At 40.9% G+C, this 24,859-nt stretch overlaps 1 protein-coding gene across 1 annotated transcript in view; it reads left to right on the forward strand.

The window, feature by feature from the left end:
- Window positions 1–24,859, forward strand: part of KLHL32 (kelch like family member 32) — a 202,231-nt gene that overhangs the window by 64,577 nt on the left and 112,795 nt on the right. Inside the window, exon 3 of the mRNA XM_064597895.1 lies at window positions 13,192–13,290. Within this exon, the coding sequence (XP_064453965.1) occupies window positions 13,192–13,290 (99 nt within the window). The remainder of the gene's footprint in view (window positions 1–13,191; window positions 13,291–24,859) is intronic.

Here is a 24,859-nt window from a genome sequence, read left to right on the forward strand (position 1 = left end):
AGTGCTTTCTCAGAGTGGATTGAATAGTGGTTGGAAATGCCAGATCAACATACCACTGCATTTATTGGAAATGGATTATTAGGGGCCTGAATTATTTGTGTATGGAGCGTAGTGAAGAACCTAAGAATGTTTGATGCTACAAAAGTTATACTAGTTCTGATAGGAGAATGAATAATTGAGGCTTAGTACTTGGTAGAGTACTGCCGAAAAAATAACAGATTAATTTGTATTTTACTTTGAAGGGAGAAAAAAATATATGGTAATTGAATAGATATAGGCCCTGAAAAATCAATCGTAGCCATGCCTGGATCTGTCAGGGTAGAAACGATTTGGCAGAGCCCAAAGAATATAGCCACTGACCTTAGAGGGAACCAAGCCTGATTCCAGCATGTGACAATTTTAGAGAATTATCCATTGCATCCCACTATAAGTATCAACTCTGTGGTGGTTGCTGGGAAAAGTTACCATTTTCACTTCAAAATCCATGATTCCAAATCTCAGATGGATACTCATCCTTGCCAGCAGTGCTAATTGGTTTCCAAGTAAATTTCTTTTTTCCTCTTCCTGGTAATTTTCTCATTTCTTCTCTCTTCTCAAACCCTGCCCCCTACCCCCATTACCCTACCTCCAGTACACATAGAAAACTCACCTTCTGTTGTACAGATAGATGCAGACAAGGAGATCTGCATCTTTTCACCATCAAATCTCCAATCCCCTGTTTCTGTGCACTTGTTCTATGTATTCCTATCATTTATGATGGAAGAGTTACCCTGTCAAAAGTTAATCTCTCCATGTAAGCTCTGGATTGTACTCCCTCTGATCCTCTCAGGCTTCACTCCCCAAATCTTCATTTCTTTCTCTTCTGTCATCACTTTCTCCTTCTCCACTGGAACATTCTCACCAGCATATAAACATGCTCTATTGCTCATGTTTCAAAATCCCTTTCTTGTTCTTATATTCCCCTTCAGCCACCACTTATTTCTCTACTTGTCTTCACAGCAGAACTATGAAAAAAGTTGCATGAACTTACACTTACTCATTTTCACTCACTCTTCCACTCATGAAGAGTGGAAACTTCCAACATTCTACTGAAATTGTTTTTGACAGTCCCAGATATTACCAAGTCCATTAAATAATGTCACCATGACCTCTCAGCTTCATTCAATGCAGCCAACCTGGGTCTCCATGGAATTCTTTTCTCTCTGGGCTTCTGTGACACCACACTCTGTGGTCTCTTACTATGTGCCCCTCAGGTTCCCTTCCCATCATTCCTTTCCAGATGTCTTTGCTTGCTCCTTCCCCTCTAAAGGCTCTGAATTAATTCCTCATGTGTCAAGAACCTCCTGTGTCATCTAACTAGCTTCCTTTGTGATGTCATCTGGAGCCATGTTATTTTGTACAATATTATGCTATTGACTCCCAGCCCCTATTTATACTCCAGATCAGGGATTGGAGAACTTTCTCTGTGTAGGGTCGGATAGTAGAGAATTAGTCTTTGCAGGCCACATAAAGCACTGTTGCAACTACTCAACCCTGTGTTGTAGCATGAAAACAGCCAGAGACAAATACGTAAATAAATGAGCTATGTTCCAGTAAATGGAATGACTGATATTTAAATTTCATATCTTTTTCACATTACGTAGTATATCATAGGCATGCTTCGTTTTATTGTGCTTCGCTTTGTTGCACTTTGTAGATACTGTTTTTTTAAATATTTATTTATTTATTAAAGAGAGAGAGACGTACATGTACATGAGTGGGGGGAGGGGCAGAGGGAGAGAGAGATCCTCAAGCAGACTCCATGCTGAGTGTGGAGCCCGATGTGGGTCCCGATCCCATGACCTTGAGATCATGACCTGAGCTGAAATCAAGAGTCGAATGCTCAAATGACTGAGCCACCCAGGGACCCCTACAGACTGTGGTGGGTTTTTTTTTACCAATTGAAAGTTTGTGGGAAGTCTGTGTCCAGCAAGTCTCTTGGTGCCATTTTCCGAATAGTATTTGCTTACTTTGTGTCTCTGTGTCACATTTTGATAATTCTTGTAACATTCCATATTTTTTCATGATTATTGTATTTGTTATGGTGATCTGTGATCAGTGATCTTTGTTGTTACGATTGTAATTGTTTTGGGGTGTCATGAACCACACCCATATAATACCACAAACTTCATTGATAAATGTTGTATGTGTTCTGACTGTTCCACTGACTGGCCATTCCCTCTGTCTCCTCTTTGGGTCTCTTTCTATTGAAATTAAGCCAGTTAATCTCCCTATGCTCTAAGTGTTCAGGTGACAGGAAGAATCGCAAGCTAGACATAATTAATCTTAGTGAGTAAGGCATGTTGAAAACCAAGACAGGCCAAAAGCTAGGCCTCTTGCACCAAACGATTAGTCAAGTTGTGAATTTCCTCTTGAAGGAAATTAAAAGTGCTACTCCAGTCACAATACATGAATGATAAGAAAGCAAAATGACCTAATTGCTGATACGGAGAAGATTTTAGTGGTTTGGAGAAATGATCAGACCAGCTACAACATTCCCTTAAGCCAAAGCCTACTCCAGAGCAAGATCTTAACTCTCTTCAATTCTATAAAGGTGGAGAGAAGTGAGGAAGCTGCAGAATAAAAGTTCAAAGCTAGCAGGGGTTGGTTCAAGAGGTTGAAGGAAAGAAGCTGTCTTCCTAACATCGAAGTGCAAGGTGAAGCAGTAAGTACTGATGTAGAAGCTGCAACAAGTTCTCCAGAATATCTAGCTTAGATAATTCATGAAGGTGGAAACACCAAACAACAGATATTCAATGTAGACAAAACAGTCTTGCGCCATCTAGGACTTTCATAGCTAGAGAGGAGAAGTCAGTGCCTGGCTTTAAGGCTTCGAAGAACAGGCTGACTCTCTTGTCAGGGGCTAATGCAGCTGGTGACCTTACATTGAAGCCAGTGTTCACTGACTATTCTGAAAATCCCAGGGCCCTTCAGAATGATGCTAAATCTACTCTTCCTGTGCTCAGCAACTGGAACAAGAAAGGCTGGATGACAGCACATCTGTTTGCAACACAATTTCCCAAATATTTTAAGCCCACTGTTGAGATGTAATGCCCAGAAAAAAAGATTCCTTTCAAAATATGACTGCTCATTGACAATGCACCTGGTCACCCCAAGAGCTCCTCCAGTGCAGATGTGCAGTGAGATTAATGTTTGCATGCCTCCTAACACAACATCTAATCAAGTTTATTAGAAAAAATAAAATTAAGTTTTTAAAAACGCAAGTAAAATTTTTTTTCTTAAACTGTTTTTAGCTCAAGGTCATATAAAAATATGTGATAGGAAGATTTGGTATGGGGCTTGTAGTTTGCCAACTAGACTGATGCCTTTCTGTCGACTTGATAACTCCATTCAGATGACTAATAAGCATCATAAACTTAACATATATCCCCAAATGGAACTCTCGATTCTTCCTCCAGACCTGTTTCTTCCTTTGTTTTACTCTAGTCAGCAGTCACTCTGCAAGTCCACCTGGTTGGCTCAAACATAGACTCTGAGTACCACGCAACGAGGGAAATTGTTTGTCTTGTTGTCATAGCCTCAGTCCCCGGAAAGGTGCCTGGAATACTCTAGACACTCAGAAAAGGTTTGCTAATTGAATGGGTGAATTCCTTTGCCCTCAGTTTCTTCATTTGCCTCATGGGGATATTTACCTTGCAGGAGTGAGGAGCGGAGAAGGGTGTAAGAAGGAAAGAAAACCTATGAAATTACCCCACAAGGGTACATAGTAGGTACATAGTAGGCAGTGTGTAAACACTAGAAATAGGGAGTTGTTATCTGTGAAGTAGATTTATTTGTTCATGGAATTGACAACAACAGTAATTTAAAAAGCAGCTACTTTTTTTTTTTTTTTAATTCTTCTAAAACATGCCAGGTGTTAGTCTGAAAATTGTACCTGGGTTATCTCATTTTATCCTTATGTAGACTTTATGCAGGTAGGTAGTGGTCATCTCCTGTTTTTTATATAACAGTGCTAAAAACAAACATGTCAATGACTTAACCCACATTCCTACAATGGACCCCATGGCCATATTATGCCTCCATTCTTTATAAGCAAATACAAGGGATTTCCCAAATTAAATTGGATATTAATGATATTTTTCAGGGGAAAAATATTTCACAGCTTCCTTCCATGAAATTAGGCATTCCCAGGCAAGTGCTTCTCCGGCATTCTGTGCCCACCACTGTCTTAGCATGAATCACCCCACAGTGTAATCATTTTGTCAGGCTCTTTGTTTTTACTTGTGTTTGAGCACCTAGCAGTGACAAAGGGGTAGCCAACTATAAAGAAACAATGGAATCAGCCCTATTCATTCTTTCAGAGGCCTAACCATTTTCAGACATCAGTAGTTTTAAGTAATGTTTCTTTCTTGTTTGGTCGTATTAGCGTTGTAAGAAACTAGTTCTGTATGGGGAAGCCCAGCTTCACTAATAAAGCTCTGTGGGATGAAACCTCCCATGTTCATCACACTTGAAAGAGCACTGGTTATAAAAGTAAGTCTTAATAATTAATTTGGCTTTTCTTATAACCTGTAATGACTTTCATGTTTCATTATATTTAAGTGCTGGGACTGCTTCTTTCTCTTAGAAACTACCAAAAATTTGTTCTACTTTTTCAAATAATTAGGCCATATTTTTCTAGGTAATGTAAGTATGTATAATTTAGCTTTACATTTTATTAAATAATGTATTTTGTTAATTTAAACATAATGAAGAAAACTATGTTGGAATTGACTATCTGACAGAACTATTGATCTCAGAGCTTTGAAATGGCCAGGATCAAGCTAATGGAGAAGGGGCCAAAAAAAAGGGGGGGGGGCTTATTCATACAATATAAAAGGACCAACTCTTTTCATATGAAGAATTATTTCACAGGTTCAATGAAATGAATTGTCTCCAGCCAAGTACTCTGACAGTCCTCTGTGCCTACCACTCTTAGCATTAATTGTACCACAGCTTAATGATTCCATTTGATTTTTTTTCTTCTGTTTCTACTCGAGCACCTAGCTGGAGTATGTCATCCATCATCCTGCTGCATGTCCTAGAATAAGAAAGGAAGAACCAGTTCTAGCAGCATCGATAGATGGGGACATCCTCAAAATTGTATTAATGGTCATACGTGAAATTTTTGCAAGGGAGGGCAGAATGTAGTTTCTCTGGGAATATAGTATTAGTGTCCTTACCTATTCTCAGATTTCTTCTTGGTATCTTAGAGAAAGTTATGCTTCTGTAACCTGTCTGGAACCTGAGAAATTTCAAATGAACCAAATGAGGATGTGTAAACGTGTGAAGAAAAATAATAGAATCTCAAAGTGATGTCCACACTTTTTTTTACTAGGATATTTTTATTATTTTTTACCTCTGTGGTTTATAACATTCTTTAAAAATATCAGGAAAATCCAATCTGTTTTCCCTTTTTTCATATTCTAATACATGGAAAAGTTGATTTTTTTTTTCAAATAAATTTAAGTTAAATTAGTATTTTTAAAGGTTGATATTGAGCTCTTTTAAAAATGTGTGTAAGTGTACTAGTATGTCTGGAAGAAAGCCACCTGACAAAATCTGTATCTTAAAGAATCAGTGATCAAATCACAGATTCATTCTATACCTCACCCAACCCAAAGGTTACCTTTATATAAACATATTATTACAACTGTTATTGAAATGTCTTTTGTGTCCTTTTATTTAACTCCTTCAATTAGATAATCCTTGATAAGGATTAGCATGTGACCAGGCTCCTCCATAGAGGCTTTTGACATCTTTTCACATTTTCCTCAGGAACTGTATTTTTCAAGCCTGAGAATTTCTTTAGTAAGTAAATCTAGAGTGCTCTTGTAGCATGCTCACCAGCAATGAACATGAAAGAGGATGGACCAAGGTGCCGTAGGTAAAACTAAGGGACACACACATAACCTACTCAGGGCAAAAACACTTAGTTGCATGAGAAAGACCCAAATAATAGTTGGCATTTATCGCTGATTTGCCATAAATAGATTCTGTGCTAAGAGTCATGACCTGCACTCTGGTTGCCTACACAGTATCTGTTCCCTCTTTTTTCTTTATAGAAAATAACAATTTGATTTGGCACAATAGTGCATGTAACTGTAAAAATTCGATTTCCCAGGTTCTTTTCCAGCTACGGGTTTGGTTTTTGCCCTCTCTTTTCTTTATGCTTTGAATGCAAATGCAATGCCTGGAGGTATAGTAGCCACTTTGTGACCATGAAACCATGGGCTAAGATTGGCCAAATAGGAAAATACAAGAAGTCTGGTTTGTTGGCACTCCAAGCCGCCTAATCCATTTTGTGAGAAAAGTAAGTCCCATACTTGTTTAAAGCCATTTTGTTGACATATAGCCATACACAGTTGTAACGATACATATGCATTTTCTCAGTCCTTAAGACCATCTTTTGATATAAATATTATTTTCATTGTATAGATGAGGACACTGAAGCATGTAGAATTGAATGGTTTTCCTGATCTCATTCTGCCAGCAAGTATCGGAGCCAGGATTTGAAATCAGGCAGTGTGACCTAGATCCCATGGACTTAATTCACTATGCATCTATGGTAGTTGGGAGTCCAGGAGATTAATCCCAGGTGGAGGTTGGGGTGAGGGAAGATCTTGCAAAGCTTTGTATAGGTAATGAACTTAGAGTTACATCTTGAATGAGTAGGATTTTGAAATAGGGAGACTGAAGAAGTCAGGAGGGCATTCAAGGAGAAAAGAGTACTGCTTCAGTGTGGAGAGCAGTGGGCTTTGGTTTTAGTAAAGGGACCAAAGGTTGCACAATTGGAAATAAGTTTTAAAAAGTAGGTTGTGTGGGCACCTGGGTGGCTCAGTCGGTTAAGCACCTGCCTTCAGCTTGGGTCATGATCTCAGGGTCCAGGGATCAAGTACCGCATCGGGCTCCCTGCTCAGCACGGAGTCCCCTTCTCCCTCTGCCCTTCCCCCCTGCTGGTGATCTCTCTCTCTCTCTCTCTCAAATAAATAAAAAAAAATTTTTTTTAAAAGTAGGTTGTGGCCATATCATGATAGTTTCTTAATACAAGGACACAAATTTTGAGCTATATCCAGAAATTGGGGAGGTATGGTTTATGGAGAGCTACTGAATTCTAAACAGTATTGCTCAGATGGAGCACTTCAACAAAAATTTATGAACATTTCCCCCAAATAATAGAGACATTTAGAAAGTAGAATTCGTGTGTTTTATTATCCTTACTTGAATTATTTTGTTCATTCTCAAAAATAAACTTAAGGTGTCAGCAATAGGTCTACAATACCGGAGTAATTTAGAAAATAATTTTGCTTTAAACATAGGCGCCACCTGGTGGATAGGAAATCCTTAGTCTAACGGCTTTGAAACAAAATCTAAATTGATGGCAGTTTCTCATAGCTAGATCTTATGATTCATATTCTGTCTATAAGAAGTCTCTTGAAAAGCTTTATGTAAATGATTTTATTTATGTGTCTTAAATATTTGATCATTTGAAAGTTATTTGCATTGTTGTATTCAATTTACGTGATGATTTAGACATTCAAAATTGTAGTAATTTGCCATTTCACTATACTATACAGGAAAAAAAAACACAAAGAAACAAAGCATGAAAGCAAGAAAAATGTGCTCACTTATTCTTATCAATAGTATTAAGCCTATCTAATTTGCAGTTGTAGCAATGCTAGCCAGAGTCCTTATGCTTCTGTGCGCACAGTTATATGTTTGGTGGAGATCTTAATTGTCTGGCTTTCACATGCTCAACTCCTTTAGGCTACCCCATCTACACATCTAGAAGTAAGTGACTTAAAAGTCTCGTAAGGAAGAAATAAAGAACCAAGATACAAAATTTCCTAAAGATGCCAACACATCTGTTCATAAGGCGGGAAAAAAGGTCACACTGAGGGGCATCTGGGTGTTTCAGTCCGTTAAGCATCTGACTCTTGATTTTGGCTTGGGTCATGGTCTCAGGGTCGTGAGATTGAGCCCCGCGTCAGGCTCCACGCTGGGTGTGGAGCCTGCTTAAGATTCTCTCTACTCTCTCTCTCTCCCTCTTCTTCTCTCTCTCTCAAAAAAAAAAGGGAAAAAAATAAAAGGTCACGCTGAGACTTGCCATGGTTATTAAAGGCAGTCCCTACCAGTAGCTAATCCAAGAAGCAAGGTAAAAGTTAGAGAGAAGAAAAAGAACAAGAAGACAGAATTAAGAGGGTGGATGCTTGGTGATGTGGGAGGAGGAGTGAGGAAGGAAACCCCGGGACCCACTGGGGATTGTGTGCTGCATCAGGCTGACTCCACCCTCCCAGAGCCTGGCTGGGTGAGTGTGGGCTGAGGGGGATCGCCCATCTCATCATGCTTCCTCCACTCTCCTCTTTCAGTTTTTTGGCCCCATGTCCTGCCTGAGGGTATTGGGACCAGGGGTCCCAATCTCATTCCAGTTTGGAGGGCTTTCATTAGAGATTGTGCAAATTCAGCTCTCTGCTTCCAACGCTGCTTAGATCAGTGGCTGGGGGACACATCTGGACTGAGTTTTCAAGAGTGCCTCCTTCCAGGGGGCCAACTGGACAAACCTCATGACTGAATGCTGAGGTAAGAACTCTCACTGGTATCTTTAGAGACGACCACCCTCTGCTGCAGCTGCGGCTTTCACTTCTATTAAAAGTTTGTCAGACCACCCATGTCTCCCTGACCATAGCCGCTAATGAGTTCTTATCCCCAGTTGATCAAAACGAGGACTGAGTCTCAGCATTTGGGGTAGGAGCCAGATGTGGACCTTAGTTCATGTGATCTAGCTTGCCACCAACTGCTGGAGAGGTTCCAGAATGAGATCGTCACCTCCCCAGCCAGCACTGTCCGGCTCCCCTCTTTCCAGGTCAGCATCCTGTATTCTGCCCTCCAGAGGTCAGGTGTGAGTGGATGACAGGGAGAAAATATTCCATCCACATGACCTGTCAACAAGAGGCATTCACACCCCCCACCAAGACTGCATCAAAATTCCTTCGTCCAATCTGAAGAAGCCCCATCTCTGCTTCCACCCAAGCAGGTGAGCGACGTGGCCCTTCCCGTCGGTGGTCCTCAGTGACCCTTCCTCCCATCTGTCCTGCTTGGAGTGCCGGACCAGATGTTGATGGGTACATGATTCTGAAAGGCCTAAATGTAATCAGCATGTGCTTTGCAGCACTTAAACTTAGCCGCCTTAGTTTTCCTCCGCAAACGGGTGAGTTTGCGATCCCCTCCTTCTGCAGAAGGCTATTTTCGGCCAGTTCTTCCAGGCGGGTGATGGGCGCATTCACCGTACTGGAAACTGTGAGGAGATCAAACCTTTCTTTGTATTCCTGCCCAAACACAAATTCTCTGGAAGAATATATTAGAACAACCAGTCACCGAAGATAACAGAGCTCAATCTGAAAGACTCCAGTGCAAGCAGGGCTTTGCCAACACTCGTTCTGTTTCCATAAGTGAGACCCAGCTGTCCTGGTATGGTTTGCTTTTTGTTTGTTTGGTTTCTCTCTCCCTTTGTCTCTCCCTCTCTCTCTCTTTTTTTTTCTTTCCAAACTATGTCCTTTCAGTGCACTTAGGGATTTCCTGTGCCAAAGCATCTTCTAGAAAACCTTATGTTATAATGAGAGAAGAAAAAACTACAGAACAAAAAACAAGAAACAAAGGCAAAAACAATCCTGGTCTGGGTATCTCCTGCGAGGGTTTCCCGGAGTGAGCCCGCCGGACGTGTTACACATGCTCTGGAATATTCATCTTCTCTGTCTGTGGTATGTGTCTTTGTGTTTGGCATTACCGAGCCTTGGAGGTTATCGTGAATGCCAGTTGTGTGAAATAAGCGCAACTGACAGGATTTAAAGGCTCAGACTAACCTTTCTAATCCATCTAGTCCCTGTTCTGTGCCTTAGGCCATGCCTCTTCTGCAAGAATATACTACATCCTTGCTTCTGTGAGGGGAGCTGCAGTAATTTCCTGAATGTCAGTCAAAGCCTCTCTCCTTGAGGAGCCAGAGAAATTCAGATTTCTCCTTCTGACTAGATGGGAAAGGAGCTATAAAGAATTTTGCGAATGAGATGAGTGTTGGTATTTTTGCCACACGTGCTTAACTTTTTCACTTCGTTAGTAGTTCAGAATGTAATTTATATAGGGGCACCTGGGTGGCTCAGTCGGTGTGCCTTTGGCTCAGGTCATGATCCCGGGGTCCTGGGATCGAGCCCCGCATCAGGCTCCCTGCTCAGCGGGGAGCCTGCTTTCCCCTCTGCCTGCCACTTCCCCTGCTTGTGCTCTCTCTCTCTGACAAATAAATGAATAAAAATCTTAAAATATATATATATATATATAATTTATAATCCCTTTCCTAATCAATGAAAGTAATTCTGAATTTGAAAAATCCATCTAGAGATAAATTAATTCACCAATAATTTATTAAAATCAATTCATCATTTTGGAGTGAAAGCTATGTATTGGGCATTATTCTGCGTGCTGGGGGTATAGGATAGGCCAAGTCCCTGCCCTCCTGAATCTTCTATCCTGTGGGTGGAGAAACAGAAAATAATCACATAGATCAATATGTACAGTGTCGAGAGGTGGTAAGTACTAGGAAGAATAAAGCAAAGAAAGGAGATAGGGAATGAGGGTGATGGGGAGTGAGGTACTGTTTTACCGAGGATGGCCAGACAAGGCCTCTCAGGTAAGAGGATATCTGAGCAGCGGTTTGAGCAGAGGACATGAATGAGTGAGCCATGCTGGTATCTTGAGGAAGAGTGACCCAGGCAGAGAAAATAGCAGCTAGTTGTAGACACGAAGGTGCTCAGGGTATTCACAGAAACTATAACAGTGAAGATTGGATTTCTTTTCAATGAGATACAAAGTCCCTGGAGAGGTCTGCATAAGAGAGTGACATAATTTCGTTGATGCCTTTAAAAGATCATTTCGATTGGTATTATTAAAAACACTATGAGGGGGTGAACGAGAAAGCAGTTAGACCAGTTAGGAGGCGATTCTAGGAAGACTGTGGCATAAACAAGAATGATGGTGATGACGGTAGTACTGAGTGGTGATTGGATTCTGGAACTATTTGGAAGATAGAGCCAATAGGGGTTGCTGATGATTGCTGATGTGAGGTACAAGGAAAACAAGAGGAGTCAGGAATTGTCTGGGGTTGTAGCCTCAACAACCGGCAGTTGCTGTTTGCTGAGATGGTAGGATTGGGATAAGAGCAGGTTTGGTGGTTGGTAGAGAGGATCAAGAGATCAGTTTGGGGCATGTTCAGTTAGAGCTGCCCATTGGATATCCAAGTGGAGATAGGCAGTTGGAAATAAAAGTCTGGAGTTCAAAGGTGAGGTTGAGGCTAAAGAAAAAAAACCTGAGTGTAATGAGTAGTATAGGTAGTTTTAAAGTCATGGGATTACATGAGATCATCTGTGGGATGAGTGGAGAGAGGAAAGGAGAGATCTGGGGACTGAGTCCTGGATGTCCCCAAAGCTTACCCGTTGGGAAGGAGATGGAGAGGGAGTGGTTAGTGAAGTAGAAGAAGCCATGAGAGGGAGTGCTATCACAGAGGCAAGGGAAGAGATTGTTCCAGCAGGAGGGACATCGACTTTGCTAACTGCTGTTGGCTTGGGTAAGATTAAATGTTGAGAAATGGCTATTGGATTTGGCCATTGGATTTGGAGGTCATTGGTGACCTTGATGAGAACATTTTTAGAGGAACATTAAGAACAAAACTCAATAGGAGTGGGTTCCAGGGAGAACAGAGTAGAGCAAGTAGTGGTGTTTTATGTGGACAACTTTCCTGAGGAACTTTGCTGTGAAGGAGGGCATGGAAGGAGCTCTGGGGTCAAGGGAGGGGATTTTTATTTCTTAAGATAGGAGCTATCAAGGAATATTTTTATGCTGTTGGGAATTATCAAGAGGAGAAAGAGAACAGATAACGCTGTGGTAAGTGAGGGGACAATTGCTGGCGGAAGGGTTGAGATCTCCTGCATAAATGGAGTGTTGGGTAAAGCCAATGCACTGATAGAAATATGGGTAGATGGCTTGGTAGATTTGGTGGTGGGAGGCTTTAGAAGATCATGGGGTTAGAGTAAGGAGAGAAAGGAGGAGGGGGAGGCTTGAGGAGAAAGGAGTATAAGGGAAGAAGTAGAGTGAATTGATCACACCAGGGTTTCTCAGGCTTCCCTGTGCACCAGAACCACCAGGGGCCTTGTTATAACACTCGTTGCTGGGCCTCACCCTGAAAGTTTCTGATTCATTTAGATCTGGGGAGACATCCAAGAATTTGCAATTGTGACAGATTCCCAGGTGATGCTGCTGCTGCTGGTCCCGAGACTGGACTTTGGGAACCACTGGGCTTGGGGCTGGGTTGGGATGGCAGAGCATCCCTAAAGGCCTCCCTGTGCCTGGCAGTCATGCGTGTAGAGGGAATCCAATCAGCGTGGTCTTGTGTTTTTCTGCAGCCCCGTTGGGTGGCTCAGGAGCTGGCAACCATAGGCACAAAGTTGGACTTCACCAGAAAAAAATGCACAACTGATACGACTGGTGTATTTGGGAAGCTCCACTTCTCTTGATGTCCTTGTAGTCTGAAAATGCTTTTTCTACATCTTCCATTTGAAATAGAAGGGAGTGGAGAATCTGAGATGGAGAAAAAAGAGAAACCAAAGTTTGTGGTGAAGTTTACTGTTGTAGGACTTAGAAATAAAATGTAGTGGCGCCTCTGGTCTCCTATTGAAAGGGGAAACATAAACCCCCTTTTCCTAAAATATCTGCTAACCATGCTGTTTCTGTGATCTACAAAATTGTGAAATATACTTTGAAAAATAAAATCTGGTTCTTCTGGATTTTCTAAGATTACTTCCATCACACGCAGAATTTGGAGACTATTATATTATTCTTTGCAAATGTTCATGTCCCCCAGCAAAAAATAAGTGGTTAAGTGCAGAGCCTTACATGCAGGAAGTGAGTTCTGGAAGTGACAACTCAGCTGTTTGAGTGAGGGCCACAGCTCCATCAGAACAGAAAAAAAAAAGAACTGACTTCCATAATAAAGTACCGTATTAATTCACATCTCATATGTTAAGCAGCAATTTAAATGTGGTGGATTTGCATAGTAAGCATTAGTTTTTGAGTTACTGATAGTTTTCTTTTTATTAAAAAACAAAACAGATTTTGTTGGAGCCGGGCGTGATCCAGGATGTGCTAGCTGCTGGCAGTCACCTACAGCTGTTGGAGCTTCTCAATTTATGTTCCCACTATCTCATCCAGGTATGTGAGCTTGCGTCCCGCTACTGAGCCCTTCCTATCCCTTCGCCCTGCGCTCATTAGCTGTACCTGCTGCTCCCCGACCTGTGCCTAGACAGCAATAATGGAAGTAGGGGAGATGTGGCTTGCGATGGTAGAATCTCTCCAGGACATGGGCCGAGAGGCTCCCAAGGGGGCAGCTGCAGCTCTCCTGTCCTGTCCCAGGACCCCCAACCCAACCTCCCTGCCCACCCCAGGTCCTCGCTGCCCTGGGGCAGCAGAGTAACTCAATGACCATGCTCCTGGTTTATTGCTGGGGCCCCGGAAGATGACACTGGGAAGGATCTTCATTTGAAGCAATGTTGTCTGGCTGCAGGAATAACAGTCCCAAATGCACAAAAAAGTTGGATAGTCACTGAAGATTTCAGCAACAGTAGCTAATATATCACAGTCATATATAATGAAGTACCACATGAACTTTTCATGCAAAAAGTGCTGGAAAAGGGGTAAGTGATCTGTGCATTCTTCCCCTGGTTTGCTGGGATGATCAGGAAGGGCTCTGGGAGGGGGAGGAAGAGAAAACGCCCATCCTCTGAGCACCAATGTTTCACGGTCAGTCCTCCTAACATCTTTGCACATTTTTATAGGTGAAAAGTCAGAGATTTAAAAGGTACCCAGCTTGCCTGAGGTGATAGAGCTGGTGAGTGATAGGCCTCTCTGATTCCGAAGACCATTTTTTCTTCTTGGATAAAAACTTTCTCATTCATTAGGAAGACACAGGACGTCTTAGGCAGACAGTATGGCTGTGAGGCTTTTATTTTAAGGAGTTAAGTACTGATTCCCTGTATTGGGAGCCTCTTATTTCCTCCACTGGCATGACTTTTTACTTGTATTTGTTACAACATTATAACAACAGTGAAAATACATTTTTAACAATGACAAATCCATACAATTTAATTTTACTATCCTTGTGCATATGACATATTAGTAAGTATAAAAATCCTATTTGTTTTCCTGCCCCATTATTTTATTTTCTTCCTTGTCATTTTCTCTAATTCTAAATAGAGCCATATTATTGACTTCTGTCACTCAGTAGGTCGTTTCTCAAGCTCTTTCTCATGTATCATGTTATTTCGTCTTCCTGGCAACCTTGGAAAATAAGAACCAATGCTTCCCCGCGAGATAGTGTGAGGAGTGTCAGTCACATTCACCTGAGGAGCAATTCAAACACAGTATATGAAAGTTGTATCATTATCTCTGCACATTTAATCTAATAGTAAATGTTTAACTATTATCATCTGATTTTCCTTTGTTTTCCCCTCAATATTGTTGGGTGGTATGGGAGAGCTGTTTTTAATCCCTTTCTGCAAGTAGCAAATGGAAATAACAAAGAAAGGTTACAAGACTTCAGAGGTGTGTGTTTGACTTGTGAAATTGAAATTACTTTTATTTGACATTTTTACATCAAATATTGCAACTTGAGCCTTCAGCATCATCACCTAATTCACTTTTTCCATGGCAGGTAATATTCAATGATGTATGTTGCCAAACGTTTGGTTATAGTGCTTGTTATCGTGATTCATGTTAAAATGGTGTGTATTTACAGGTGTGTGTGTGTGTGTGTGTGTGTGTTTACCTACACCTATAATTTCTATAAACAAGAATTGCAGATGAACATCAGAAGTTCATGGATATTTTCCCCTATCCCATCAGATGAATTTGTTGAGATACCAAGTGACTTGTGTACTTTGGAACTTAATTTTTGCAGTTCATTATTTTGTTGAAGGAAAAATGTAGCCTGCATACAGATATATTTTGTGGACAGTTTGCTTATTATTAGCCTACTTGATCAGTGGTTGAAATTTTTACTTTCTTTTCTCCAGTGTTTTCATTTTGTTCTTTCATGGAACTTTATTTTTCCTTTTTATCGACAATGTTGCAAGATGTCCAAATTGTGGAAGAAAACTTTGACTATAAGAGAATCAAGCCGTGTGTATGTAGAAATCTTCATTTTGTCTGTCTCTTGAAAATATATTCCCTTCCTCTCTTTTTTAGGATTGTAAAATTTCCAAACTGGGTTGGTCTGCTTTTATATTTTGATATAGTCTTGTAACTATATCTGTTTACAGTGTTTTGGTATTATTGCTGACCTGATTCTTAATTTCATATGGGACCATTTTATTGGTTATGTAAAAATGTGTTTTGTTAAAATGAAGAATCTTTAGTGCTTAAAATATACTTAGAAGTGCCCTATCAGGGCTTCTGGGTGGCTCAGTCGGTTGGGTGTCTGACTCTTGATTTCAGCTCAGGTCATGATCTCAGGGTCCTGGGATTGAGCCCCGAGTCAGGCTCCCTGCTCAGCAGGGGAGCCTGCTTCTCCCTCTGCCTCTGCCCCTGCTTGTGTGTTCTCTCTCTCACTCACTCTACCTCTCAAATAAATAAAATCTTTAAAAAAATTAAAAAGTAAAAAGTAAATAAATAAATAAAAAGTTGTGCCCTATCAATCAAGGGTAGCATATTTTCCATTCTTGTTCAGTACTTTGTCCACCTAGGAGTTTGTGAAGGCATTCTCCCCTACTAAGATGTCTGGTCCTGTTTGTTATTCTCAAATTACCACTCTTTCTTTGGTTTTCTTCCAGAGTTGTAAAAGGTAGACCTCTGCTCTGATACCTCCTATTGTCCTCTGGCGCTCAATCATAGCTGAGGAGAACCCCTGGGTTGACACTCTCTGAGTCTCTGGGCTATCCTCTCTTACCTTGGCCTGAAATTCCTCTGCACAGGTGTAAATACTGGTGCCCCCCAGCAAAGGGAAGGGACACCTTGAGGCCACTGTGTGCTCTCCTTTTTCTTGCCTTTCCTTGGGGAGGCTGCTGAGAGCAGGGGCCTCAAACCACAGGAGCAGTGCCCCTCTGTTAGCAAGGATAGCCACTGAATTAGCCTCCTACACTGTGGAGCCTTCACCTTATTCATTTTTGTCCCCTGTCCCCTGGATGGCAGGCCCTTGTGAACACACAGATTCTCAGCACAGGTCGTATCCAATCAGTTACCAAGCTGAGTTGATTCTACCTCCCAAATACCTCTCAGACCTGATCCTTTTCTTTATCGCTAATGCTCTTACCCTTTTGGGGAGCTCTCATTGCTACTGGCTATAGATTGTACTGAGTTCCTCATATCCTCCTGAGGGGTCTGCTTGTTTCTAGCCTTTCTCCCTGCCAAACCATAGTTCCCGGAGCCTTTGTTATCTTTCTCAGGGTAGGGATATAGCATTTGTCGAGGGCCTCTCCATACCAAGCGTTTTGGTTGGTGATTCTCATTTTCCCTCTGCTAAGGAACCCCTTAAAGCAGGTGAGTATTCTTTCCTTTTTACAGATGGAGAAACTTAAGTTCAGAACTAGGCTGTTGATCCAGTGGAAATACCAAAGAGCTCCCCTGATGACCATTCTGGAGCATCCTTAGCCTCATCTTTGAGGCCATGCTTGTTCCTCCTCAGCCTCCTCTGCAGGCTTAGTGCCTTTCCTAGCCCACTGTGCTCTGGCCTCTAAGGTGACCTTTCATTCTGGGACTTGCCACATTAGGGGAGAAGGCTAGGTGGCAGGCAGGACCTCTCAGTCCCCTTCAGATTGTACCAAGGAGCAGAAGTTGGGAAAACATCACACACGCACACACTCACCCCCTCCCCCCCCCTCTCCTCTGCTGATGCACCTGTCATAAGATGAGTGGAGCTGGCCACTGGACTTTGTGTCGTATGCCCTGAAAGTGATGCATTAGGGGATACATGCTTTGCTGAAAATGTCTTTTTTTGTAGTTAGCTTTCAAAAAAAAAAAAAACAAAACCTTTTTACATTTTGTACCACTTCTCCCAAATAGCAAATAGTATATCCTATTGTTTAATTAGCAAGTGGTTTTTGCTTGTTTGCTGAGTATCAGCCTTTAGTATGATATGCAATTTAAATATGTTGACAAGAAAGAACGGTCATGTACACTTTCTAAATAAGGCCATGCAAGTGGTGACTGAACTCCTCTGGAAAGAACACGCAGTATCTCTTCCTAGGCAGCAGGTGGCAGTGTGAATCCACCAGAATTAAGTAGTTAATTTAAAGCAAAAAATCAGAAAAAATGAGAAGAAAAATTATTTATTTTGCTATATACTAGTCTTCTGACCTAATCAGTAAAAAAGTCATTATTCACACCACACTGGGCAATATGCACTGTAATTTTTAACAAATAATAGGAAACTGTTAATGTGTTCACAGGAAATACAGTTTTGTCTTGGGCTGCTGTGGTCATTTATCACTGCACTTTGTGAAATCACTCATTTGTTCTAATTTGAATGTAAATGACTCTAAGGTTTTACAAATAAGGTGACAGACTCACATAAATGTAATTGCAGGGTTCATCTCCCTCTTTTTATATATCACTCATTAGGTTATGAATTAAATACATCGTATTAAACCAGGGGCATGTCCAATGATGATATTGTAATGGCAAATTACTCTGTGCTATTAGAGGTGTATTTTTTATTCATGGACATTAATTTGTCATTAAGCGGCATTAGTTTAGCACTTTTATGTGAAAGACGTGACCTGAAAGAGGAGACGTACTGCTGTGACAGGAGAGGGAAGGGACATGTGCGCTCTAGGTAGAGTGTTTTATCACCACAAGGAAAACAGAGGAGCATTTGTTTTATTATTTTTTTGCATTTGTTTTTCATTTATTTCCTGCTTTTATAAGTGTAAAAGATCATTTCACCAGATTGAAGGCGTTGTTCTGCTTACGGTGTGCACCTTTGGATCATCTAGTAAAGCAAAGCCAAAATTCTTACTCTGAATCATTCCAAAGCCGAGACCATACCCGAGTGGGAGAGAGCCAGCATCTTCCCGCCCTAAATCTCCGTCCTCTGTGACTGATGCTTATTAGTCATCCCTTGTCTTCATTTAGTTTTACACTAAATGAGAATTAAGTCATTTTTCTCTCTTCAGTGAAGGTACAAAGGCTTAAAGAATGTTATTCTCTCATGAGGGTAGTAGGAAGAATTCTGGATATTTTGTTCCTTTTTTTTTTTTTTCCCCATGAATGGCAATTTTACTGTTCTTTTTCTAAGAATATATTTTTTCTGCTTCCAATTTTTGAGAAACACCAGATCCTTGAAATAGCTTTCCAGAAGCTGCAAGTATCCAACTGCTGTTTTTGCATCCATTTCCTCATGGGTTGATGTGGGTGGAGAATGTCTTACTACCCGCAGTACGGCAGGGTTCTCGAAGGCCGCTACCAGGCCTAACTCCTGTGCGTGTCTTCCTTCCCTTCTCATCTTTCATACTGAGCCCAGTATGTGTATTTGTCAGCTTGGGCGGCCATACCAAAGTGCCCCAGGCTGGGTGATTTAAACAAAAGACATTTATTTCTCTCAGTGCTGGGTGCTGCAAGTCCCAAGTCAGGTTCTGGTGAGAGCCCTCTTCCCCACTTGCCAATGGCCTCCTTGCTGTGTCCTTGCATGGCACAGAGACAGCAGGCTCGCTGGTGTCTCTTCACGAAGGACACTAATCCTGTCACGTGAGCCCCACCCTCATCCACTCTTCTAACTTACCTCCCAAAGGCCACATCTTCAGATACCATCACATGGAGACTTTGAGCTTCAACACAGGAATTTTGGAGGGACACAGGTCAGTTCACTGCAGTATGTATTGAGGGAATGAATGTGCATCCCATTCAGTAATTTTGTCCTGCCTGTTCAATATTGAGATTTTATATTATGAGAGGAAAATACATTAATAAGTCAGTCTTTCATTAGTTTTACTCATTGAACACATTTTCGCAAGCTGAAAATATTTTCTGTGGGGATTGCATTTGGCATGGAGGATCTTGCATATTTTACGGTATTATAATAGGGTTGTCATTTTTTAACTAAGTAATACTACAATGACTTATAGAAGGTTATCTCTCCCAAACAATGTATTATTATAATTTTAATGATTAAATTAACAGTATCTCCTAAATACATAATATACAGTGGGTGTTCTGAATAGAATCATTTATCTTCAAGGTTGAGAAGAAGTTAGAGCTCACGTTCATTTTTCTCCAACACTGAGCTATTTTTTTCCACATTAGATAAGACAGATGATTGTATCAACATATATATTTAATATGCCTCTGATCAAATACACCAACCACATGCTGCTTCATTGTTCACCAGAGCTGATACTCTTGTATTTGGAGAAAGTTGGAGTACAAAGTTTGGAAAATGTATTACAAATGGTTTCATCTTCTGGATATTTTTTAAATCAGTGAAAATGATCAGAAAGGGTGGAAATATATCAGTCCCAGTTAATCATAGCTAACTACTGATTATTTGTGCTAATCAAGAGTGTTTGCTATCTGGCACAGAATATCATATTTGCCAAATACCATTTATATTTGGCTCTAATATATATCCTAACGTCTTTTAGTAGCCATTTTAGGATCCTAGTTAATTTTTTCATATGCTATTAGGTTGACTTTTATTCCCTAAGTCCATACCAAAGGATGTCAGTAGTAACAGCCCGGAGGCATGCTGGCTGGCCAGGGAAGTCATTTTGGCATTTTAATTTATTATGTGGATAATCTGAGGTTGACTCTATCATCCTTGTTTGTAAGTTTTTAACGAGAAAAAAGATTGTCTTGAAGGATTTTTCTAATGCTAGTAATTTTTATTCTAAGTTACCTATCGCCAGCTGGGCCAGTGTCCTGGGATCCAGCCCTGCATCTGGCTTCCTGCTCAGCTGGGAGCCTGCTTCTCCCTCTGCCCCTGCTCGTGCTTTCTCTCTGTCAAATAAATAAAATCTTAAAAATTAATTAATTAATTAAAATTACTTCCAGCATATTTTTCTCAAAAGTAAAGTATTTCCAATGTTTTATTAATGCCAGAGTTCAGAATCAATGCACAAAGCAAACAAATATCAATCTCATTTAATTCTATTTTTAATACTTGGAAATTAGGGGCATTACAAGAAAATCTGGGTTTCGTTTGAGATAGTCATCCTCCAACCCACCCTCCACCTGCAGATCTTCCTACCCATAGTTAAGTGTCTGCCCTTTTCTTTAAGGCTAAACAGGCTTTCTGCCCCTTACTCTACCAGGTACCTTCTGTGTTTCCCATGGTTTCAATGTCCCCTTCTCCACTGGCCCCTTCCTTTCGTTTTTTAATAGGATCAATAAGATGGGAGAAACTTTTCTTCCTCTCTCAGTATCGCAACCCTCTTCCATTCACTACCAAACTCTGATCAGGGCCTGCACTTCCTTATCTTCCATTCATTCTTCAATCCTATTGAACTCAATGCTCTGCCTCATTACTCCTCAACAACTATCCAACAAAGGTCCCAAAGCCACCTAATTATCAAACACAGTGGGCTCCTTGTGGTGTCTTAATGTGACTGCTCTCCAGCATTTCCACACTGGGAGCTCCACTCTCTGCTACAGTTTTCTTTTCTCAAGACTCTCTCCTAATTCTTCTTTTCATTCAGATCCTATATAAGCTCTCCTTTGAGCAGCTCCTTGACTCTCCCTCCGGGCACAGTGGCTCCACGCTGGTGCACTTTGCTTACCATTGCTCTTTCATCCACATGCGGAGGGCTACTCTATTGCAGTCTCCTCTCCTGAGCGCCCGACCTCTGTGCTCAGCGAACATTTGCACTTGGCCTCCCACACGCGCTTCATATTTCTCTGTACCCAGTTTCACACACCTGCTTCTCCTCCCCATCTTTGTTAGGGACCTATCATCCTGACAGTAACCCAAACCAGAAACCCTGGTATAATCTTACACAGCTCCATGAATCCTACTAAATTTTATTAGGTTAGCTTCTTAAATAGCTGTTAAAGATGCCTTGTTTTTGAAATCTTCATTATCGCTGACATCAGTCACATCTGGATTATCTTTCTGGCACATTCCTGCAACAGCTCAGCTGTGCCCCCTGCCTGTTATCTAATGATAATCAATACCTTGCTGTACAATCTAAGTTACTTTTATGGCCCACAAAACAATTTATTTTCCTAAAACCCAAGCTGGATCCCTATCTCCTGGTTACTCAATAGGTTTCCAACCTTGTTCTTTTTCTTTTTTTTTTTAAGATTTTATTTATTTGACAGAGAGAGACACAGAGAGAGAGGGAACACAAGCAGGGGGAGTGGGAGAGGGAGAAGCAGGCTTCCCGCTGAGCAGGGAGCCCAACTCGGGGCTTGATCCCAGGACCCCAAGATCACGATCTGAACCGAAGACAGACGCTTAACGCCTGAGCCAACCAGGCGCCCCGTTCTTTTTCTTTCTTGTCTCCTTAATGTCTTCTATTCTTACTGTACCCAAGAACAGCATGTTTAATCATCTCTGGGCTAACTGCCTAATCAGCATTTCCTCTTGGATATGCCAGGGCACATGAGCTTTCTGAGTGTGAACCCAAGCCAGAAACCCAGGAGTCATCCTAAAATCATCCATCTCCTTGTGCCCCACATACGCTGTCACCAACTCCACCTCTTTAATTTTCTTAAACACACTTTTTTAGAGCAGTTTTAGGTTTCCAACAAAATTGAGAGGAAGATACAGACATTTCCTGTTACTACCTCTGTCCCCGCATATGCATAACCACCCTCATTATCAACATTCCCCACCAAAGTGGTACATTTGCTATCATTGATGAACCTACATTGGTACATCCCTATCACCCAGAGTTCTCTGTTTCCATTATATTGTTCACTCTTGGTGTTATCCATTCTGTGGGTTTGGACACATGTGTAATGAAATGTATCTGCCATTATAGCATCATGCAGAGTAGTCTTACTCCCCTAAAATTTTTTTGTACTCTGCTTATTCATCCCTCCCTTCTCCACCTCAACCCCTGGCAACCACTGATCTTTTTACTGTCTATATAATTTTGCCTCTCCCAAAATGTTGTATAGTTGGAATCATACGGAATGTAGCTTTTTCAGATTGGCTTTTTTTGCTTACTAATATGCATTTAAATGTCCTCTGCGGCTTTTCGTGACTGGATAGCTCATTTCTTTCTTGTTTTTTAAAGACTGTGTTATTTATTTATTTATTTGTTTGTTTGTTTGTTTGTTTATTTATTTTAGAGAGAGCACAAGTGGGGGGAGGAGCAGAGGGTAAGGAATTGGGAGGGGGAGAGAATCTCAAGCAGACACCGCACTGAGCATGGAGTCCACCGTGGGGCTTGATCTCAGGACCCTGACATCATGACCTCAGCAGAAGCCAAGAGTCTGATGCTTAACTGACTGAGCCACCCAGGAGCTCTGATAGCTCATTTCTTTTTATCACTGAATAATATTCCATTACCTGGATGTACCTCAGTTTATTTATCCCTTCACCTACTGAAAGACTCTTTGGTTGCTTCCAAGTTTAAGCAATTATGAATAAAGCTGCTATGAACATTCGTGTACAGGTTTTTGTATGAATCCCCTTAATTTTAAATCTCTCTCATTCTTTCTCTTTCATTTACTAGTATTGCTATCTTAATTTGAACTTTCATTATTTCCTGGACTAAAGAAACTTCCTGCTACCCAACAAACCTGCCTTTACTCTTGCTGCACTCATTAGTCTACCTTTCCTAAACCAACTTAATGATAACTGCATAAACCTGTCCCTATTGTTCTTCACAGACTCCCCCCCCCCCCGTACCTCCTTCAAACTTCTGTTTGATTGATTTGTAAAAAAAATAACCTGATTATGTCGCAGTCGTGCATAAAATCATTTATTAGTCAGTGGTTCATCACAGCCTTAGGATAAGGTTTATTCCTCCTAATTTGACACACAGGTCCCATCTTTATTATGAAACTTCCTATCTCTTTAGCCTTTTCTTGTTTTAAACAATTTACTACCCATGTGCGATGCTAGTCATTATGAACTTCATGCATTTCTCTGTACCTTAAACTCTTTTTATGAAGCCTCTTTCTCCATGGATTATTCTTCCTTCGTTTTGTCACCTTATGAATTCCTCTTTAAGTACTTTGCTCATGTTATCTCCTCTTCCAGAGTTTCCTGGTCAATCCACCTAGTTGAGTCAAATTTCTCTCCTTTTCATTCATTATGAGTAGTCTTCCAGCGTGCTGATCACATCATATTGTTTGTGCTGATTTACTTATCTACCTCCCCATGATATAAGTTCATGTCCCAGAGTTATGTGACCTTGGGCAAGCTACTTAACTGTTTTGCCCCCACTCCTCATCTGTAAAATATAGATATGGTATCCAATATACAATCTACCTCTTGGGATGTTGGAGGATTCAATGAGATAATGCATATAAAGTATCCTACCTGCAGTAGGCGCCCTAGAAACTAGAACCAATAGAATGGAATGCTTCACTTGTGAATTCCTCTATTAGTTCTACCGTTATCTTCTTACCTGTTTCCCTCACTCTTATCTTCCTTCATTCCTGGAAATGTCACAACTTTACTACCTATCTTCAATTGACAACATATTGGACAAGTCTGTTCCTGAAAATTTTGAAAATAATCACCATTCTGTAAAAGGTATTTTTTTCTTTCAGCCACTTCTCTTTGATTTTGTAGAAGGGCATGCATTCTTTTAGGAAAAAAAAGTTGCAAATAATTTAAATGAACCATCAGCTTTCTCCTTGCCTCTGAATTGTGAAAACAGCACACTGAAATTGTACTTTAATAAATAATAAAATCAATGCTTTTGAAAGTAGCACATTACATTGAGGTATAAATGCTTTGTAGCTAGAGCAGTTTTGTTTTATTGTTTCTCCTGCCCTTCCCGTAAATAAAACATCTTGCCCCTTTCTCATATACAGAATCCAAGAAAAAAAAATGGAAAAAATCCTTCATTTCTAGATTAGTGCATAGTAGCAGCTTAAAAACCCATGTTTGTTTGCAATTCTTCTACATGTGCCGTGAAAGCTCCCCCTGATAGGAACATCTTATAGTGTAGTTGCATGGTGTCCTGAGATCTCCTGAATAGGGAAAATGAAAGCAGTGCATTTGTTTAAAAGAAGAAAAATTAAATTATTCCTTACTAGGAAACTGCTATTCACATGCCCATCTCCCTCCAGCTGTCTCTCCTTCCTAAACTTCTCCCTCAGCCCTTTCTCATTCTCTATCCACAAATGTCCTTTAGAGCCGTTTCCGGCCTTTTCCCACATTGGGGGATGTGTGCTCAGGTCCTGGGAAAATGATTGCTTGTCTGTATCATTAATTCAGTTCTGGGTACTCTGGCATCAGCCCCATACCTTCAGTATAATGTTTGCTCACTTCCAAGGCTGGGATGAGGAACTAGGAATTAGTTCTGCTGCAAAAATATACATACGTACATATTACATACATACATATATATGTATGAGTTATTACATATGTAGAATCATTCCTTTCTTTACTCAAATGCTCAAATGCATGCTATGTATTAGTGATTCTTAAACTTGGCCATATGTGGGATCACCTGAATGGCTGGTTACAATGGACTCCTGGCCCCACCACCAGAGTTTCTGATTCAGGAGGTCTGGCAGGGAGACTGAGAATCTGCGTTCTAACAAGTTCCCAACTGAATGTGATGTTACCGGTCTGGGACCACAGTTTGAGAACCAGCTTTAGAAGCTG

The sequence above is a fragment of the Mirounga angustirostris genome, unplaced genomic scaffold (genome assembly GCF_029215605.1).
Source record: "Mirounga angustirostris isolate CCGP_5_RB_7025 unplaced genomic scaffold, mMirAng1.0.hap1 SCAF_8, whole genome shotgun sequence".
Taxonomy (NCBI): domain Eukaryota; kingdom Metazoa; phylum Chordata; class Mammalia; order Carnivora; family Phocidae; genus Mirounga; species Mirounga angustirostris.